The 18,538-nt window shown below is 44.5% G+C and overlaps 1 protein-coding gene across 7 annotated transcripts in view; it reads left to right on the forward strand.

Moving 5' to 3' along the window:
• LOC145355386 (voltage-dependent calcium channel subunit alpha-2/delta-1-like) overlaps nucleotides 1–18,538 on the forward strand; it is a 627,920-nt gene that overhangs the window by 370,055 nt on the left and 239,327 nt on the right. For all 7 annotated transcript variants that reach the window (XM_080207404.1, XM_080207405.1, XM_080207407.1 and 4 more), the window contains one exon: nucleotides 10,328–10,397. In XM_080207404.1, the coding sequence (XP_080063530.1) occupies nucleotides 10,328–10,397 (70 nt within the window). The remainder of the gene's footprint in view (nucleotides 1–10,327; nucleotides 10,398–18,538) is intronic.

Here is an 18,538-nt window from a genome sequence, read left to right on the forward strand (position 1 = left end):
CAGCTCCTGACCCCATTAAAGCCTTGGTCCAAACATGGACGAAAGAGCTGAATTCCAGAGGTGAAATGAGAGTGACAGTTCTTGACATCAAGGCAGCATTCGACCAAGTGTGGTATCAAGGAGCCGTGGCAAAACTGGAATCAATGGGTATCAGGGGGCAAACACTGTGCTGGTTGGAGTCATACCTAACTTGGCTGTGGTTGTGGAGGGTCAGTCATCTCAGCTGCAGGACATCTCTGCAGGAGTCCCTCAGGGTACTGTCCTTGGCCCAACAATATTCAGCTGCTTCATCAATGACCTTCCCTCTATCATAAGGTCCAAAGTGGGATGTCCACCGATGATTGCACAATGTTCAGCAACATTTGCAACTCCTCAGATATTGAGCAGTCCATGTTCAAATACAACAGGATATGGACGATATCCAGGCTTGGGTTAGCAAATGGCAAGTAACATCTGCGCCACACAAATGCCAGCAATGGCCATCACCAATAAGAGACACTCTAATCACCACCCCTCAACATTCAATGGTGGTGTAACCATCACTGAATCCCCCACTGTCAACTGGACTCACCACATAAACGCAGTGGCTATAACTGCAGATCACAGGCTCAGAATACTGCGGCGAGTAACTCACCTCCTGACTCCCCAAAGCTTATCCACCATCCACAAGGTACAAGTCAGGAGTCTGATGGAATACTCCCTACTTGCCTGGATTGGTGCAGCTCCAACAGCACTTAAGAAGCTTGACACCATCCAGGACAAAGCAGCCCACTTGATTGGTATCACATCTACAAACATTCACTCCCTTCACCAGCGATGCTCAGTAGCAGCAGTGTGTACTGTTGACAAAATGCACTGCAGAAATTCACCAAAGATCCTTAGACAGCACCTTCCAAACCCATGACCATTTCCATCTAGAAGGACCAGGGCAGCAGATACATGGGAACGCCACAACCAGCAAGTTCCTGTCCAAGCCACTCACCATCCTGATTGGGAAAAATATTGTTCTTTCACAGTCGCTGGGTCAAAATTCTGGAATTTCCTCCGTATCGGCATTGTGGGTCAACTCACAGCACGTAGACTGCAGTGGTTCAGGATTTTGGAGCATCGTGTATAATGATGGCCAGTTTGCCCTGCTGTCATTATTTTTTAAAGTAGCCAACTGTCCCTTACTCAGTCAAACCTGTTTGATGGCGTGCCTTTCAATTTGTGCTGTTATGCATGTGGTCAGTATATCCCGTGATGTCTACAGTGGCAACTCATTAGAAAATAAGCTTCATGGGGAGGGGATGGCCGAATGGTATTATCGCTAGACTATTAATCCAGAAACTCAACTAATGTTCTGGGGAAGTGGGTTCAAATCCCACCATGGCAGATGGTGGAATTTGAATTCAATAAAATCTGGAATTAAAAATCTACTGATGACCATGAAACCATTCTTGATTGTTGGAAAACCCACTCTAGTACACTAATGTCCCTTAGGGAAGGAAATCTGCCATCCTTACATGGTCTGACCTGAGTGTGACTTCACAACCACAGCAATGTGGTTGACTCTCAACAGCCCTCCAAGGGCAACTAGGGATGGGCAATAAATGCTGGCCAGCCAGGGACACCCATGTCCCGTGAATGAATAAAAATAAATAAATGATTCATCCTTAGAATAGAAAATCACAAAACAGACCTAATGTTGAGCTTATACTGTGGTAATAATTTCAGTGTGTGTAACTTGCAGGATTGAGTTCAAATTATTGAACTCAGCAGAAACTAATCAGGGGTGTCACAGAGTCGACGTCGTGAGATTTTATTCCCCAGAAAAGGATGTGCAAATCTGAGTGGTTGCATCAAGTAGAATGAGATGATGCCTCTCAGGTGTGGGCAATGTTCAGTTTAATAGCATAGCAATTTACGGGACATCAACTAATATTTTATTATGTCTTCATGGCGAAAAATATCTGTTATAGCTGTATCAACACCAAGCTTGATGAAAATTGCTTTTGTTTTCTGCTTCATTTGGATTTCTAAGATTCTTTAAAAAAAAGTTTATTTTTTAGTCACGAGTAGGCTTGCATTAACACTGCAATGTAGTCGCTGTGAAAATCCCCTAGTCACCACGCTCCGGCACCTGTTAGAGTACACGGAAGGAGAATTTAGCATGGCCAGTTCACCTAACCTGCCCATTATTAGACTGAGAGAGGAAACTGGGGCACCTGAAGGAAACCCATGCAGACGTAGGGAGAATGTGCAAGCTCCACACAGACAGTGACCCAAGCCAGGAATTGAACCCAAGGCCCTGGTGCTGTGAGGCAGCAGTGCGAACCACTGTGCCATCCCTTTCTCCCATTCATTGCTGCAAACATTTTGAAGATTATTATAGCTTTGACAAAGGGTCATCTAGACTTGAAACATCAGCTCTTTTCACTCCTTACAGATGCTGCCAGACCTGCTGAGATTTTCCAGCATTTTCTCTTTTGGCTTCAGATTCCAGCATCCGCAATAATTTGCATTTATTTAGAAGTTTGTTGTTTGTATAATTAGATGATCAGAAACAATTCGGAAATCCAAACTGTTCCTTCCAAGCAAATCACAATTGGAATAATCTTTTGCAGATAATCACCTGTTATGATTATTTCTGTCTGCAAGATGCCCTACTTTCAACTGCTTGGGAGTACAGTTTCTTTCCCTTCTCCAAGAACTCAAAGCCTCACGTTTTGAGATCCTTATAACACTCTGGAATCTTTGTGAATGGATCTATTTTGATGTTTCCTCATTTGAACTTGCTTAAGTTTCAGGTGTATTTGTGATAGTATTTGTGACAGGATACAAAGGAACAGAACAAAAGTTCTCATAGATAATAGAAGCAGGAATAAGCAATTTGGCCCTTTAAGCCTGCTGTATCATTCATTTTGATCATGGCTGAGCGTCCAATTCAATTTCAACAAAAAATTACATTTATATATGTTTTTAACATGATGAGATGTTCAAAAATGCATCCAGGAGCTTTCGCAGGCAAAGTTTGACACTGGGTCATGTGGAGATGTGTCAAAGTGATAGGTTTTCAGAAATGTCTTGCAGGGAGAAAGGTAAACTAGCAGAATGCTTTTTGGAGGAATTACAGATCTTATGGCCTTGGCAGCTGAAGGCACAGCTGCCATTGGTGTCCTAGAAAATCAAAAAGATACTTGAGAAGTTGGCAGACTTTGATATGTTTCTCATTGACCAAAGTAATTCAAAGAGCACGAGATGTTCAGCATTGTCTTGATGACAGTAGCAGTGATGTCAGGTCTTGTACTGTAGCCTGTATATTTCCTGCATCATTCATGCTTCAGTCAGAGATGTTTAGGTATTTTCCATGATGATGCATAATTTTTTTGTAGTTCCCTGGATTTTCTCAACTTTTGGCATCACAAGTTATTGCTTTGTTATTGACAGAAGGAGGTTAATTTAAACAGCACTAATTTTCCATCTCTCCACCCATCTGTAAATAGAAAGATGTTTCAATGTATTTCCCTCTTTATAAGTGGTGGTGTATTTCCCCAGCCACTTGTTTTACGTGAGATCCAAACTTCTATAAATAACCTCTCAGCAAACTCCAGATAGGATGAACTCAAAGGGTTAGTTTAATTGCACAACATGAAGGAGGATTGCAACATTGCCTGCACACTCAGACAATAAAGAGGGCGAAAGAGAAAAAAAGGTTTTACAGTACCAAGGCCACGTGGAGTCCAGAATCAAAGTCCAATGAGGCATTCCTTCACAGAGATTAGTGGACTGAAAACCATTGCTGGATAAACCATTGGAGGACTTTATATCTCACTGCCAGTTGGTGCTTGCTTTAGGACCTGACACCTCCCTCACCACCACCACCACCCCCACCTCCCCCACCCCAGTAGCAAAACTCTTTTGTGGGCTCCCAGGTACACTGGAAATGGGATGATGCTGAAAGTCATCCCCTTAGCCTGCAACCCCCATCCCCTGTGTGCTCACCTATGATCTGGCTACATCCTGCACGTATAGCCAGCAGCGACCATCTCTGCCAATGGCACTGACAGCTCCCAGGAGTCAGGAATTCTGCCCCGGGGTTTTTGATCTCAGGGAAGACCCACCACCACTGGTTACTTAAGTGCCTGACTTGCATTTAATCTGATAGGTCTCCTTCCAAGGAGGCAATGCAGGGCTCTCACTGGCTGGTGACTCATTGGGTGACCTCCTTGTTGCATGGATTAAATTCCGTCCACTTTGTATGATGGATCACTGGAAATGGATATATCAAGTGAATTGGGGAGGGCATGGAAATGTGACTGGTTTGCGGGGGCGAGGCTGTGAGTAAAAGCCCATTTCTTTGGGGAATGGGAGATTAATGTCTTGTGAGCGGCACCCTCCATAAATGTTGGCTCAGCCTGCTTCCGTCTACCTTCCCTTCCTCTACCGTGATAATGGCATACAAAGGTACGCTCACAAGAGACAGAGTATTACTTCTATGAAACCTTCATTGTTGGGTTGTGGGACATCGAGATCTGGTGGCCACACACTCGCACATCAAAGACTACTTCCATGCCACTAAAAACAGCTCTGGAAGATAATTCCCAGTTGCAGTCACTACTATACACACACTAACTTCAGGTTCAAAAAATTCTCACTTTCAACTGTCTCTGCTGATTCTAATAAATTGCTGTACCTTATCATTCTCATTCAATCTTACTCCCCTTGGACAGTGAGTTTGAGACCAGGACATTTGGGATTCCACCACTACCAGTCTTGAAAATGGCCACTGTTGCTCATCATAAAGATGAACTGTCCCTGATATAAATGCTGCAGAGGTACCAACATTTGTGTGGAAGTAAAACCTGTGTGGAGTGCAGGCACTGAGATTGAACCATATTCCACAGAGACGAAATGTCAGACGTGCTTTCCCTGAACCTGATATACCATTTGCAGATTCCTTCTTCTTGAGTTGTTTTACTGAGCATGATTTGCATTTTGCAGTGCTTGTTTGATGAATCAGAGATGGTGAACGCTTGTCAGTCTTCATCCATCAGTTAAGGACACCGTTCAATTGCTAGAGACCGGATCATCAAAGGAAAGGCAGCAAATTCCTCAAATACAATATTTTCACAATGCAAACAATGTGACAGGAAGTGAAACGCTCATTCTGGTGGATTGTTAATGTGATCGCTTTTGTTGTGATGCCAGAAAGCTTTATGCCTTCAAAGTGTAGGAAAATGCATAAATGATTGGGGAAATAAGTAATGATCTGCACAAAACTAAAGGAAAATTTATTTTATATAATGGTGTGTGTCTCAGAAATATCTCAAAGTGCTTCACAAGCAGGGAGTTACTTTGAAGCACTTTGACAATAACGTGTGTGGCAACTATTTTGCACAAAGATCCACGGAAACAACTAGAAGAAGATTGACTAATGAATCTGCTTTTGGCAGCTGAATCTTACCCAGGGCGAAGATCCTCTAGGCTGTGTTGGAAAAGTGCTTTGGGCTGTTTGGCATATATCTGAATCACTGCATTGTTTGAGAGTCAGCACCTCTAATAATCCAGTGCTCATTGAATAATAGAGTCCCTACAGTGCAGAAGGAGGCCATTCAGCCAATCGAACCTGCATTGACAATATCCCCCTAACCCCATGTATTTACCCTGCTAATCCCCCTGACAGTAAGAGGCAATTTAGCATGGCCTATCAACCAAGCCTTATCCAGAAATGTAAGCCCAGAGTGTGCACTGCATTCCTGAAATGATCTGCAACTTTTCAATTCAGAGAATGTAATCAACTGAACTGAGCTGAAAACTAAATTGCAGATGCTCAACTGAGAGTGATGACAATGCTGAAGTGAATCAAGGAGGCCTCCCTTTGGAATGGACAATGTAATTGGTGGGCAGGGGAACTTGGTAAATGCTAGTAGTCTCTCTGCCTGTTTTGTTCTAACAGGGAAATTAAAATTTGCCATGAAACAATGTCGAAATTTCCAGCAGTCCAAGTTTTCCACCATTGCACATACAATGGGAGTGTTACAGCCCAGATTTTCACCATACTGGAGAGCCAGTCTGTTATGATGAAAATGGCAGAAGTGTCCAAAAATTGTACGTCCCCATCTCGCGCATAGTACTTCCCATTTTTGTGGTGGTGAGAATAGGGATAGTTCATGTTCCATGCACGTGTGGGTGACAGAGACAGTTAGGCCATTTAAACCATCAGTTGCCTCCAATCAAGTCAGATTTTGGTGGCTCGGGGACGTGAAATGTGAGGTGTATACATTAGACCTGGTAAGAGCAAGCCTGAACTTTGTGGATTTGTTTGGAAAGCCAGGGTACCCCTTTTGGAGAGTTAAGGTATCTGTGTGGAATAGGGCCTGAGACACCCTTAGAGGAGGCCAGGGGCAGGGGGGAGGTAAGGTGCCTTTTGGTGGAGGTCAGGTACTCTGTACGATTATTAAAAGTCGGCATGAATGTTTGTTTAAAAAAAAAGGCATAAACACATTACTGTCAATCTCAATAGAACTGTCAAAAATCCTGTCAAAATCAGCTATCAAAAGCAACTGTAAAGAGGACCTCTTAGAAGCATCTGTCAAAGGGAACTGTCAAACTGTCAAGGAACTAAGTTCTTGTTCTTTAAATCTTTTAAATTATCTGGAATGTTTAAGAAAATCACTATTACTCTGAAGACAAACCTGAGAGATTCTAATATAGGATTACTGCTGCATGACTGATTTTATAACATTGTACGCTATCAGGAGGGTGCCTCGCAGTGCAGTTTGATTGACAGCTACAAATGGCTATAAACTGTTTGAAGTCAAACTATAAATTCCAGTGGTTGCTGTTGTAAAGGGTTGTGAACTTGGTTGAAATGTTAAGAGGCATAATGTACTGGAAGGAACATAAATGTAGTACGTGGTTTTGTACGAATGAATTTTTTTAATGAAAATGTTTTTCAGAGTCTTGGTGAGCCAGGGGGGCCTTGCAGGGTGGGGGGTTGAATCTATGGAGTGAAGTCATGGGGTTGAACGGGAAGTGGGACGATGTCGGTTTTATAGTTACTCTATTCTGGGAGTTGGACTAGGATTTTCCTGTGTTATATTTCCTGGTGAACTATTCAGGCAAGTACATTGCAACTGTCACAAGTCTCTGGCTGGGACTTTCCACTTCTGTTTGCGTTGGGTGAGTTTGGTGGCAGGAGTGGAAAGTATCATCAGGTGTCCAAATCATTCTTCGTGCCAATGTAAATGTGTCCCTTGCCTCACTGGCGACGTAACATATTTTGTGGTGTTCAACATCTGGAATATCACTTCCATGCATTATCATCTCATGATCAGGTCTCTACAGCTGAATCATTTCTCGCCCTTCCCCCGTGAAGAAAGTCCATTCATATTGGTGTGAGGGCAGACTGGTATAAAACTGACTGGTCTCCCAAGGTGTGCACCTAGTGAACAGAACTCCCAGAGGCATTGCTTTTGGGGGACAGGTATAAGGGGATGATATAATACATTGTGTACCAAATTCTCACCGTAACAGCGTTTTATAAATACCCTTGTGTTTGAACATTTTACAATGCAAATTTGTCAACACTTACACTGCATCATCCAGAAGACTATACTTATAAATATGCATGTGAGCATTTTTAATTATGACAAATAACATGTTATGCGTATTTGTAAAAGAAAAGTGCAGCTCCAACTAGATATGATTTGGTAATTTAAATGAGGTTTGGGCTCAAAGTCAAGAAGCAGATGGTTCCAGAAGTTCTTCAACGTCCAGACCTTGGACTGTGCACATCTCAAGTTGCATTCTCGAGCCTTGGCTCGTATATGACTTTCAAATGAAGTAGAAAATAAATGAGACAGATTTGTGACTTTGTGAAGACTGAGTTTCTTTTGTTTTTCCGATCTGCGTGATCTCAGCATAGTTAAATTTGACACTTAAGTTTTAAGTTAAAGTTTATTTGTTATTGTCATAAGTAGGCTTACATTAACACTGCAATGAAGTTACTGTGAAGATCCCCTGGTTATCACACTCCGATACCTGTTTGGGTACACTGAGGGAGAATTTAGCATGGCCAATGCACCTAACCAGCACGTCTTTTGGACTGTGCGAAGAAACCAGAGCACCCGGAGGAAACCCGTGCAGACTCCACACACACTGACCCAAGCTGGGAATCGAACCTGGGTCCCTGGTGCTGTGGGCCAGCAGTGCTAACCACTGTGCCACCCTCAACCTTGGACGCAAAATTCCAAAATAATTAAAATAACCAGCAGTCAAAGTGATTCCACAAATCAGGAATCTAATTTAGGGTGGCACGGTAGTGCAGTCATTTGCACTGCTGCCTCACAGTTCCAGAGAGCTGGGTTTGATTCCCAGCTTGGATTACTGTCTGTGTGGAGTTTGCACATTCTCCCTGTGTCTGCATGAGTTTCCTCCAGGTGCTCCGGTTTCCTCCCACAGTCCAAAGATGTGCGGGTTAGGTGCATTGGCTGTGCTTAATTGACCTTAGTGTGCCAGGATGTGTAGGTTAGAGGGATTAGTGGGGTAGATATATAGGTGTTATGGGAATTAGGACAGGGTGGGATTGTTGATGGTGCAGACTCGATGGACCAAATGGCCTCCTTCTGCACTGTAGGGATTCTATTCTGAGAGGTCAAGGTTCAGGAAGCTGGCCATAGTAATGATATAGCACAGAAGGGGATTATTTGGCCCATCTTGTCCATGCTGACCCAAAAACACCCAGGTCCCTTTCAAGTCCAGTCTTCACTTTTTTTATAGATATGTCAGTTAAAGATTATGAAAGAGAGTTGGATAAATACTTGCCAGCAAGCCATTTACAGGGCAATGTGGAAGAATAGGCCATTGGGACTATTTGGAAAGTTCTACCAAGGAACCATGATGGGCACAATGGGCTGAATAGCCTCCCTCTGTAGTGACTGCATTGATACAGAGGAGATTGACAAAAGTGGTGCAATGTCGTTTGCTATAATGCAAAGTTCAAATACATGGGGAGTGCATATTAACAATTATGGAGTTGGGAATGAAATTAAGTAGAGCGTCCTTACACAAAGGAATAAGTCATCAGGGCATGTCATTGGAAAATCAGGCTAGTTATACTTAATAGTGGCTCTGCAAAGAGAAGGATTAATGGATATGTTGCAGAAATGGAGATTGTCCCAAAACTAAATTCTGTCCTTGTGTATTCTGTTTTGACTGAGACGGATCAGAAAGGGGGTTGGAGAGGCCAGAACGGGGGAAATTGTTCAATTTGACAGAAGGATCGATAACCAAAAGACATGGGTTTAAGATGATTTGCAAAAGAAGCAACAGCAACATGAGGAAAAACTTACTTAGGTGGCAAGGGGTGGCAGAGTGGTTAGCACTGCTGCCTCACAGCTTCAGGGACCTGGGTTCGATTCCTGACTTGGGTCACTGTCTATGTGGAGTCTGCACGTTCTCCCCGTGTCTGTGTGGGTTTCCTCCGGGTGCTCTGGTTTACTGCCAAGGTCTGAGAGAAGTGCTGGTCCTGTGCATTGACTCGAACAGGTGCCGGAGTGCAGTGTGAGGGGAATTTCACAGTAACTTCATTGCAGTGTTAATGTAAGCCTTATTTGTGACTAATAAATAAACTTCAAACTTTAAAATGGCTAGGAGATGGTGTCACGACTTTCAAGAAAGGGAATTGAGTAATTATCTGAAGAGTGAGTTATCCAAGCAGTAAGTAGCATGGGCACAAAAGGGCTGAATCACCTCCTTCTACTTTGCAACCATTCTATGGTTCTATGATATGTATGAAATTATAAACTGTATTAATGAAAAGATACCCAGCTGTCAGCATTGCTTTCTTTCGATTCCAGTTGAAATGTGAAGCAGTAATTTCACTTGACACGAGCGTAATTAATAAACATTTATTTGAAATATTGTGTAACCACTCAAACCTACAGAGAGGAGAAAGTGGAAAAGTGCTTCCATTTCTCAGTACTAATTTGTTTACCCACTCCAGGACTCCTTATCCAATCCGTCCCAGGGTTGACTTTGTAATCCCTTCCAATGGCTAGCAACATTTATGATGAACTAAGTATTGTAGTTAATCTCATATGAACCTGAATGCAGGGTTCATTAATTACAGGTATAAACCTCTTCCCTCCTCTGTTATCAGGATGTTTATATGTGATTATTTTTTGCAGCTTGGTTGATTTGTTTATTAAATCTCTCCATTCCCTTGTTTAATGAAGTGCTTTGCCCCTTATCACAGCAGTTTCTTTGGTGAATTATGTGGATTTGTTGTAAGTTGTTTTAGTCAACGGCTCCATTCAAGTTTAATTCTCTGCTTTACTTCTAGCATCCCCATGGGTGGATGTAACAAAGACTGCCAACAGGATTGACTTGTACGATGTTCGGAGAAGACCATGGTAGGTGCTTTTGGGGTCAGTGTATAACATTAGTTAATCGCACACGTTTTTGTCTTCCAGCCCTGAGTATTCAATGTTATTTACAATAAGGTAAAAGGGAAAAAAATCCATTATTACAGGTTATCATTGTCCATCCACGGTTAGTCATTTTGTTATGATTTTGAGGGGGCCCTGTAATTTCTAAAAATAAATATGATCTCCACTCTACCAACTGAAAAAAAGGCATCAGATTTCATGCTTTAAACGAACATTTTTACTGTACAAGAGTTAAAGTAAGTGCTACCAGCTTAAATATATTTCAGAAACACATAATCTTTAAGCCCGAAATTATATATTAATTTCCACCAAGAATTCCTCAATGCTTTACAGCATCTTAAAGGTCCCTTCACTTCTCCTGGGACCAAACCAAGGTGAGCCACAGCCTTCAGGAATTCACTTTGATTTTCCTCCGTGTTCCTGCTATTCTCCAAAGCATGAGATTTCTTGGGATGCTTCCACAAGCCTCCAGTTACCCTCATGATTCTGTTTGCTGATGGAATTTGCAGCAAGTCCTTTGCAGGGAAGGAAAACATGAAGTGCTGAATTAAATTGTCTGGATTTTATTTAATCCTTTAATTGTTAAGTAATTTGATGCAGCATTGTTCATGCACTGCCGGTGTTGCTCCATGCATAAATATATGCTAAAAGTTCTGGCAGTGTGAACTGCGAAGGTTCCTGGTTCGACCCTGACCCTTGCTGGGTGAGATGATCCCAGTTAAGATGGTGGCCAGTTTGCTGTAATTGGCTTTGAGCCTCACAGTGAGGAGAAGGGACAAGAATCCTAGTCCTTATCTAATGACTATTGACCATGCTGGGTTGAAGAACTGTGTGGAATTTCAACAAGAATGTGATGTCTTATTTGTAATGCCCATATGAGATTGATTAGGTTGGCGGAAGTTGGGTGATATACCAGAGGGCTGTTTGCACAGCTATAGTCCAGCTCGGGAGATAAGTGGGGGAAAATATTGTTTGTCTAAAACAGGATTAATCAATCTGCAGCTTGGAGGCCAAATAGTGGAGGAGATGATAATTTATTTTACGCAGCAAATTGTAACCTCCATTGTGTCACCATTAATTAAATTTGTCCTCCTGGTGGGGCAGCACGGTGGCACAGTGGTTAGCACTGCTGTCTGACAGTACCGGGGACCCAGGTTCGATTCTCAGCTTGGGTCACTATCTATGTGGGGTTTATACATTCTCTCCGTGTCTGTGTACGTTTCCTCTGAGTGCTCTGGTTTCTGCCCACTGTCCAAAAATATGTGGGTTATGTGGATTGATGTGCTAAATTGCCCGGTTGTGTCAGGGGGACTATCTAGGTAAATGCATGGAATTGCGGGAATAGAGCCTGGGTGGGATTGTGGTTGGTGCAGACTCGATGGGCTGAATGGCCTCTTTCTGCGCTGCGGGATTCTGTGACCTGGAATGCGACGCCTGAAAGAGCAGTGAAAGCAGATTTCATAATAACTTGCAAAAGGGGAACTAAATACCGATTTTGTAGGGGGTGAGACTAATTGGATAGGTCTTTCAAAGATTTGACGCAGGCACAATGGGCCAATTGGCACCTTCCACACCATAATATCCTATGATTCTGAAGCTTTACAATTCAGCCCTTGAAACCTAAGCAATGCATGAGAAATGAGAAAGACAGTTTTTGCTTTTATATTTAGCCCAAAGAAGCAATGGGCATGAGCCATATTGCAAATAAATAATTGTCAAAGTAATCCATCCCCTTGGGGGATGTTAACCTCTCATCACAGTTTGTTAGAACAGTGTTACCTTTTGTTGTAACTGTTGTGCCTCCATTGTGTCACCATCAATTACATTTGTCCTTCTGGTGTTAGTTATAGTTAAGTTCAATGTCATGGAAGTTCATAATTCAAAGTTACTCTGTGACTGATATGAAAGAGCATTTAATGATGTCTTCCATGAGATTTGTCCTTGCATACATAAGTTTTTAAAACATGTTTTGAGTGGCAAATTGCTGGAAATGCAAGCTGGTAACTCAGCGAGGGAAAACAGGCACCTGGGACTGAGTGAACAACTGTGTCTTTCCTTAATTGGTCAGATCAAAGAATTGTGAAATTCACTGCACAAAAATCGAGAAGGGACAGTACATTTAAGTGGGTAAATTCAGTGTCGAATCAGGTATGGAAGGAAAAAAAGAATAAGGGGGAAAGTCAACATGGATTGACAGAGAGCAGAAAAGAAATAAAATAAAATTTGACAATTTTTAAACCTCCAACAATAATTAAATCCCAAAGGAATGAGACAGGACACATGCATTGGTTAATTTTCAGTGCCAGAGAGGTTTGGCAGAAATTAACCCTCCTCATGTTGCTAAAGGGAGACATGGACAGAAATGGAGATATAATTTTTTATGTTGTGTTTAGTTCATGCCTGCCACACACACACGGGAATTGCATTCAACGTTTTTCATTGATGAGCCAACCAATGGGACATGGTTTTTGCCAAGATAACTCTCCATCTTGGACCGACGCTTTCTGATTTCTGTATTTTACTTCATAGCTGTCCCTTGTTTGATGTTTTGGTTACATTTGTTCACAAATAACAACAAGGGCTTCAGCCCAATTGTGACTTTGATACCAACAGTATGGACCATTATCTCTCTGTGGAAATGTGAATGTCTCCCATCGAAATGTGATTAATTTCCGATTGAAAAATATGACAAGTATTTCTCCCTCAGCCATGAATTTATTGATGTTGCGTTGGTCTTATTGTATTCCCCAGCAAGAGGTTGGGGCAGTTAGCCTATTGCTAGGGCTTCGTCAACATGCTTTAGTGGCCATAAGATATAGGAGCAGAAGCAGGCCATTCGGCCACCACCGTAAATAAGCATTAGAGTTGGTACAGAGGAGGTTCACTGGGATGTTGCATGGGATAGAGCATTTGAGCTATGAGGCAAGACTAGCCAGACTTAGATTGTTTAGAGCAGAGAAGGCTAAGGGGTTGGGGAGGGGGAACATGATTGAGGTGTATAAGTTTGAGGGCGATGGACAGGGTGAGTAGGTAGCAACTGTTCCACTTGGTTGAGGGTCAATCACAAGGAGACATAGTTTTAGGGTAAGGAGCAGGAGAAAAAAAAATGTTTTCACTCAGAGGGTTGTGTGACTCTGGAATGCACCGCCTGGGAGGGCTGGAAACCTGACAACCTTCAAAAAATATTTGGGTGAGCACTTGAAATATCACAATATCCAAGGATATGGATCAGACAAGTGCAGGAAAATGGAATTAGCGTGACTTTAGTGATAGTTATTGTTGGTGGAAACTCGATGGGCCAATGGGCCTTTTCTGCACTCTATGACTTGGAGTTTGCCATTCTTCTGTGTATGGAGAGACACTGCCTGCTCACCACCATTTCTTGCTGTGTATTCCTCAGGCCTCCCAAGCAATGAAGGAATAACATTGGCTTTGATGAGCTTTATGTTCAGTAGCTCTCTTGAGTGTATAATCTGTATTGCGCAGACTCCTTCAACCTATTTAGAATGGTTTGTTAATTGAAACATTGAGGATATTTTTATAAATACTCTCACTCCGACTGATGCTCCAATACCAATAATATGGTTAGGCCATGAGAGATTGCAGGCACAATGACTGTCTAGTGATATCACACACTGAAGCATCAGGAGAGGGATTAATCAAAGTCTGAAAACCTCGTTCCTCAAAACCTGGTTTTAAAAAAAAAAGTCCAGTGACCAAAAGAGGAAGAAAATTTTTAAAAAGATAGGGAGAAAATGTATTTTTAATATAGGAAGAAAATTAAAAAATGGAATTTTCTCATTGAGAGATAATGAAGGAGCAGTCAGTCACTGGAATGCCCTACATACTATTCTGCCAGTTAATATAAGATTTGTGTGGGTGAAATTGTAGAGATCCACAGGCATTAACTATTAATTAATACAATGCTCACAGCACACTATATTGTGTGTGTCAATCAAATATAATGAATAATGGACTTGAGCCTCCTGACTCCAGTGGCTCTCTGCCACAGTGTCATGTTTGCTGTCTCCAAGTGTTCAGTGGCTGTTTTTTTAAAAAACTTATTTTGCATTTCTGCGAAGCCGATAAATGTTGCTGTAAACCTTATGCAAATCGAATAAGGATCTGGAGCAGAATGCCTGACCTAGTCATTTAAATTGCACAGCATGTTGGCACACATTAGAATACCTACAGTGAAAAATATCACATTTAATTACAGTACTCAAATATAATTTTGAGTTATTTGATTAAACATCTGTTTTTAAACCATTTTATATATGTATGTATTATTTTTGCTTCACCAGTTTTAGAAATTAGTTTTCTCAAGCTGTGGGGCAGAATGCACAATGCCGGCATTGAAGTTTTCCAGCGGTGGCTTTTCCTTGCTGTGAGCATGAATATTGAGTTAAATGCATTGATTCCTGGCGCGGTACAATTTAGAGAAACACATAAATAGCAATATGTAGCTTGTGTGAGATTCTGCACTCTTAGCCTGTTGAGTGGTTGGAGCAAAAATACCTCGCTTTCCTTGTGCACCTAGGGAAAAAGAAGAAAGATACATAAAGGTACAAGCAGGGAAGGCTGTTCCATGGTGACACACTGGTTAGCACTTCAGTCTCACAGCGCCAGGGACCTGGGTTCAATTCCATGTCTGTGTGAGGTTCCTTTGGATGCTCTGACTTCGTCCCACAGTCTAAAGATGCACAAGTTAGTGGACTGGTTCTGCTAAATTGCTCCTTAGTGCCCCAAGATAACTAGGTTTGATTAGCTATGGTAAATATGTGGGGCTACGGGGATAGGGTGGAGGAAAGGGCCTGGTTAAGGTATTCTGTCAGAGAAAGTTGGTGCAGACTCAATGGGTCGAATGTTCTTCTGCACTGCAGGAATTCTATCTTTATTTCCTGTCTTGTATCTCCCTGCTCAGATTCCCATTCCCCTGCCACTTTAGTTTAAATCCTTCCCACAGCACTAGTGAATACCCTGTAAGGATATTGGTCCTTGCCCTGTTGGGGGTGCAACCCATCCAGCTTCTGCAGGTCCCAATGCCTCAGGGATCTAAATCTCTCCCTCCTACACCATCTCTCCAGCCACACATTCATCTGATCTATTCTCCTCCTCTTGCTCTCACTAGCACGTGGTACTGGGATGGGAGCAATCCTGAGATTTACTACCTTTTGAGGTCCTGCTTTTTAATTTATTTTCATGCCCCAAGATTCAGCTGTCACCACCTCTTCTTACCCAGATTGCTGATACCAATTTGAACTACATCCTCTGATTGTTCTCCCTTCATAGCGAGGGGGATTGAATATAAAAGTAGGGAGGTCTTGCTGCGGCTGTATAGGGCATTGGTGAGGCCGCAGCTGGAGTACTGTGTGCAGTTTTGGGCGCCATACTTACGCAAGGATATTTTGGCCCTGGAGGGAGTGCAGAGGAGGTTTACTAGGCTGATGCCGGAGTTCAGGGGGTTGAGCTATGAGGAGAGGCTGAATAAACTAGGCTTGTACTCGTTAGAGTTTAGAAGAATGAGGGGAGATCTCATTGAGACATATAAGATGATGAATGGGATGGATAGGATAGAGGTGGAGAGACTCTTCCCGCTCAAAAAAGACAGTAGGACAAGGGGGCACAGCCTCAAGATAAAGGGGGGGCGGTTTAGAACAGAGTTGAGGAGGAACTTCTTCATTCAAAGGGTGGTGAATCTATGGAATTCTCTGCCTGTTGAAGTGGTGGAGGCTGCCTTGCTAAATATTCTTAAGACGCGGGTTGATGGGTTTTTGATAAGAGAGGGGATTAAGGGTTATGGGGAGAGGGCGGGAATGTGGAACTGAGCCACGACAGATCAGCCATGATCTTGTTGAATGGTGGGGCAGGCTCGAAGGGCTAGATGGCCTACTCCTGCTCCTATTTCTTATGTTCCCCCTTCAGAATGTTCAATAGCCGCTCTGAGATCCTTGACTGTGGCACCAGGGAGGCAACATACTGTCCTGGTGTCAGGTCTGCGGCCACAGAAACATCTATCTGTTTCTCTTACGGTAGAATCCCAATTGCTATTGCTCTCCTACCCTTTCTTCCCTCAAACACCTCCCCCTCCCCCCTCCCCCCAAACACACACACACACTCTGCAGCTACCCAGCTCCCCCTCTCCCCCCCCCCACACACACACTGTGCAGCTCCCCCTCTCTCTCCCACACACACACACTGTGCAGCTCCCCCTCTCCCCCCCCACACACACACTGTGCAGCTCCCCCTCTCCCCCCACACACACACACACTGTGCAGCTCCCCCTCTCTCCCCCCCACACACACACTGTGCAGCTCCCCCTCTCCCCCCACGCATACACTGTGCAGCTCCCCCTCTCTCCCCCCACACACACACTGTGCAGCTCCCCCTCTCCCCCCCCACACACACACTGTGCAGCTCCCCCTCTCCCCCCCCACACACACACTGTGCAGCTCCCCCTCTCCCCCCCCCACACACACACTGTGCAGCTCCCCCTCTCCCCCCCCCCCACGCACACACTGTGCAGCTCCCCCTCTCCCCCCCACACACACACTGTGCAGCTCCCCCTCTCCCCCCCACACACACACTGTGCAGCTCCCCCTCTCCCCCCCACACACACACACTGTGCAGCTCCCCCTCTCCCCCCCCCACACACACACTGTGCAGCTCCCCCTCTCCCCCCACACACACACACTGTGCAGCTCCCCCTCTCCCCCCCCACACACACACTGTGCAGCTCCCCCTCTCCCCCCACACACACACTGTGCAGCTCCCCCTCTCCCCCCCCACACACACACTGTGCAGCTCCCCCTCTCCCCCCACACACACTGTGCAGCTCCCCCTCTCCCCCCCCACACACACACACTGTGCAGCTCCCCCTCTCTCCCCCCCACACACACACACTGTGCAGCTCCCCCTCTCTCCCCCCCACACACACACACTGTGCAGCTCCCCCTCTCCCCCCACACACACACACTGTGCAGCTCCCCCTCTCTCCCCCCACACACACACTGTGCAGCTCCCCCTCTCCCCCCCCACACACACTGTGCGGCTCCCCCTCTCCCCCCACACACACACTGTGCAGCTCCCCCTCTCCCCCCACACACACACTGTGCAGCTCCCCCTCTCCCCCCCCACACACACACTGTGCAGCTCCCCCTCTCCCCCCCACACACACACTGTGCAGCTGCCTCCCCGCCACATACACTGTGTAGCTGTCTCCCCTCCACACACAGTGCAGATGCCCCCCCCCCCCATACACACTGTGTGCAGCTGTCTCCCCTCCGCCCCACGTGCGCCGTGCAGCTGAGCCACTCGTGATGTCACTGAATTGACTCTTGCTTCATTCCCCTGAGAAACCGCCTCCCCCAACAGCATCCAAAATGGAAAAGAGGGGGAGATGGGCCTTGGGGTCTCCTACACTACCCTAGTGCTCTTGTTCTGCCTGGCAGCCACCCGTTCCTTTCCTTGCTGCCTCTGCACTCTTTACCTGCTGCATGAACACCTCAGAGTACATGCTACCACAAAGTTCACATCCTTCCATGTGCTCCACAGAGGAGGAAGAATTATTTTAACGCAATGATTTGTTATCAGCTGGAGCTCACTTGCCTACCAGGTTCATGGAAGCAGAAACGATGAATTATTCAAAAGGAATTTGGATGGACCTTTAAGAACATAAGAACATAAGAAATAGGAGCAGGAGTAGGCCATCTAGCCCTTCGAGCCTGCCCCGCCATTCAATAAGATCATGGCTGATCTGTCGTGGCTCAGTTCCACTTTCCCGCCCTCTCCCCATAACCCTTAATCCCTTCTCTTATCAAAAACCCATCAACCCGCTTCTTAAAAATATTTAGCGAGGCAGCCTCCACCACTTCAACGGGCAGAGAATTCCAGAGATTCACCACCCTTTGAGTGAAGAAGTTCCTCCTCAGCTCCGTTCTAAACCGCCCCCCCTTTATCTTGAGGCTGTGCCCCCTAGTCCTACTGTCTTTTTTGAGCGGGAAGAGTCTTTCCACCTCTATCCTATCCATCCCATTCATCATCTTATACGTCTCAATGAGATCTCCCCTCATTCTTCTAAACTCTAACGAGTACAAGCCTAGTTT

The sequence above is a fragment of the Carcharhinus amblyrhynchos genome, chromosome 19, assembly GCF_965287045.1.
Source record: "Carcharhinus amblyrhynchos chromosome 19, sCarAmb.v2.hapA, whole genome shotgun sequence".
Taxonomy (NCBI): domain Eukaryota; kingdom Metazoa; phylum Chordata; class Chondrichthyes; order Carcharhiniformes; family Carcharhinidae; genus Carcharhinus; species Carcharhinus amblyrhynchos.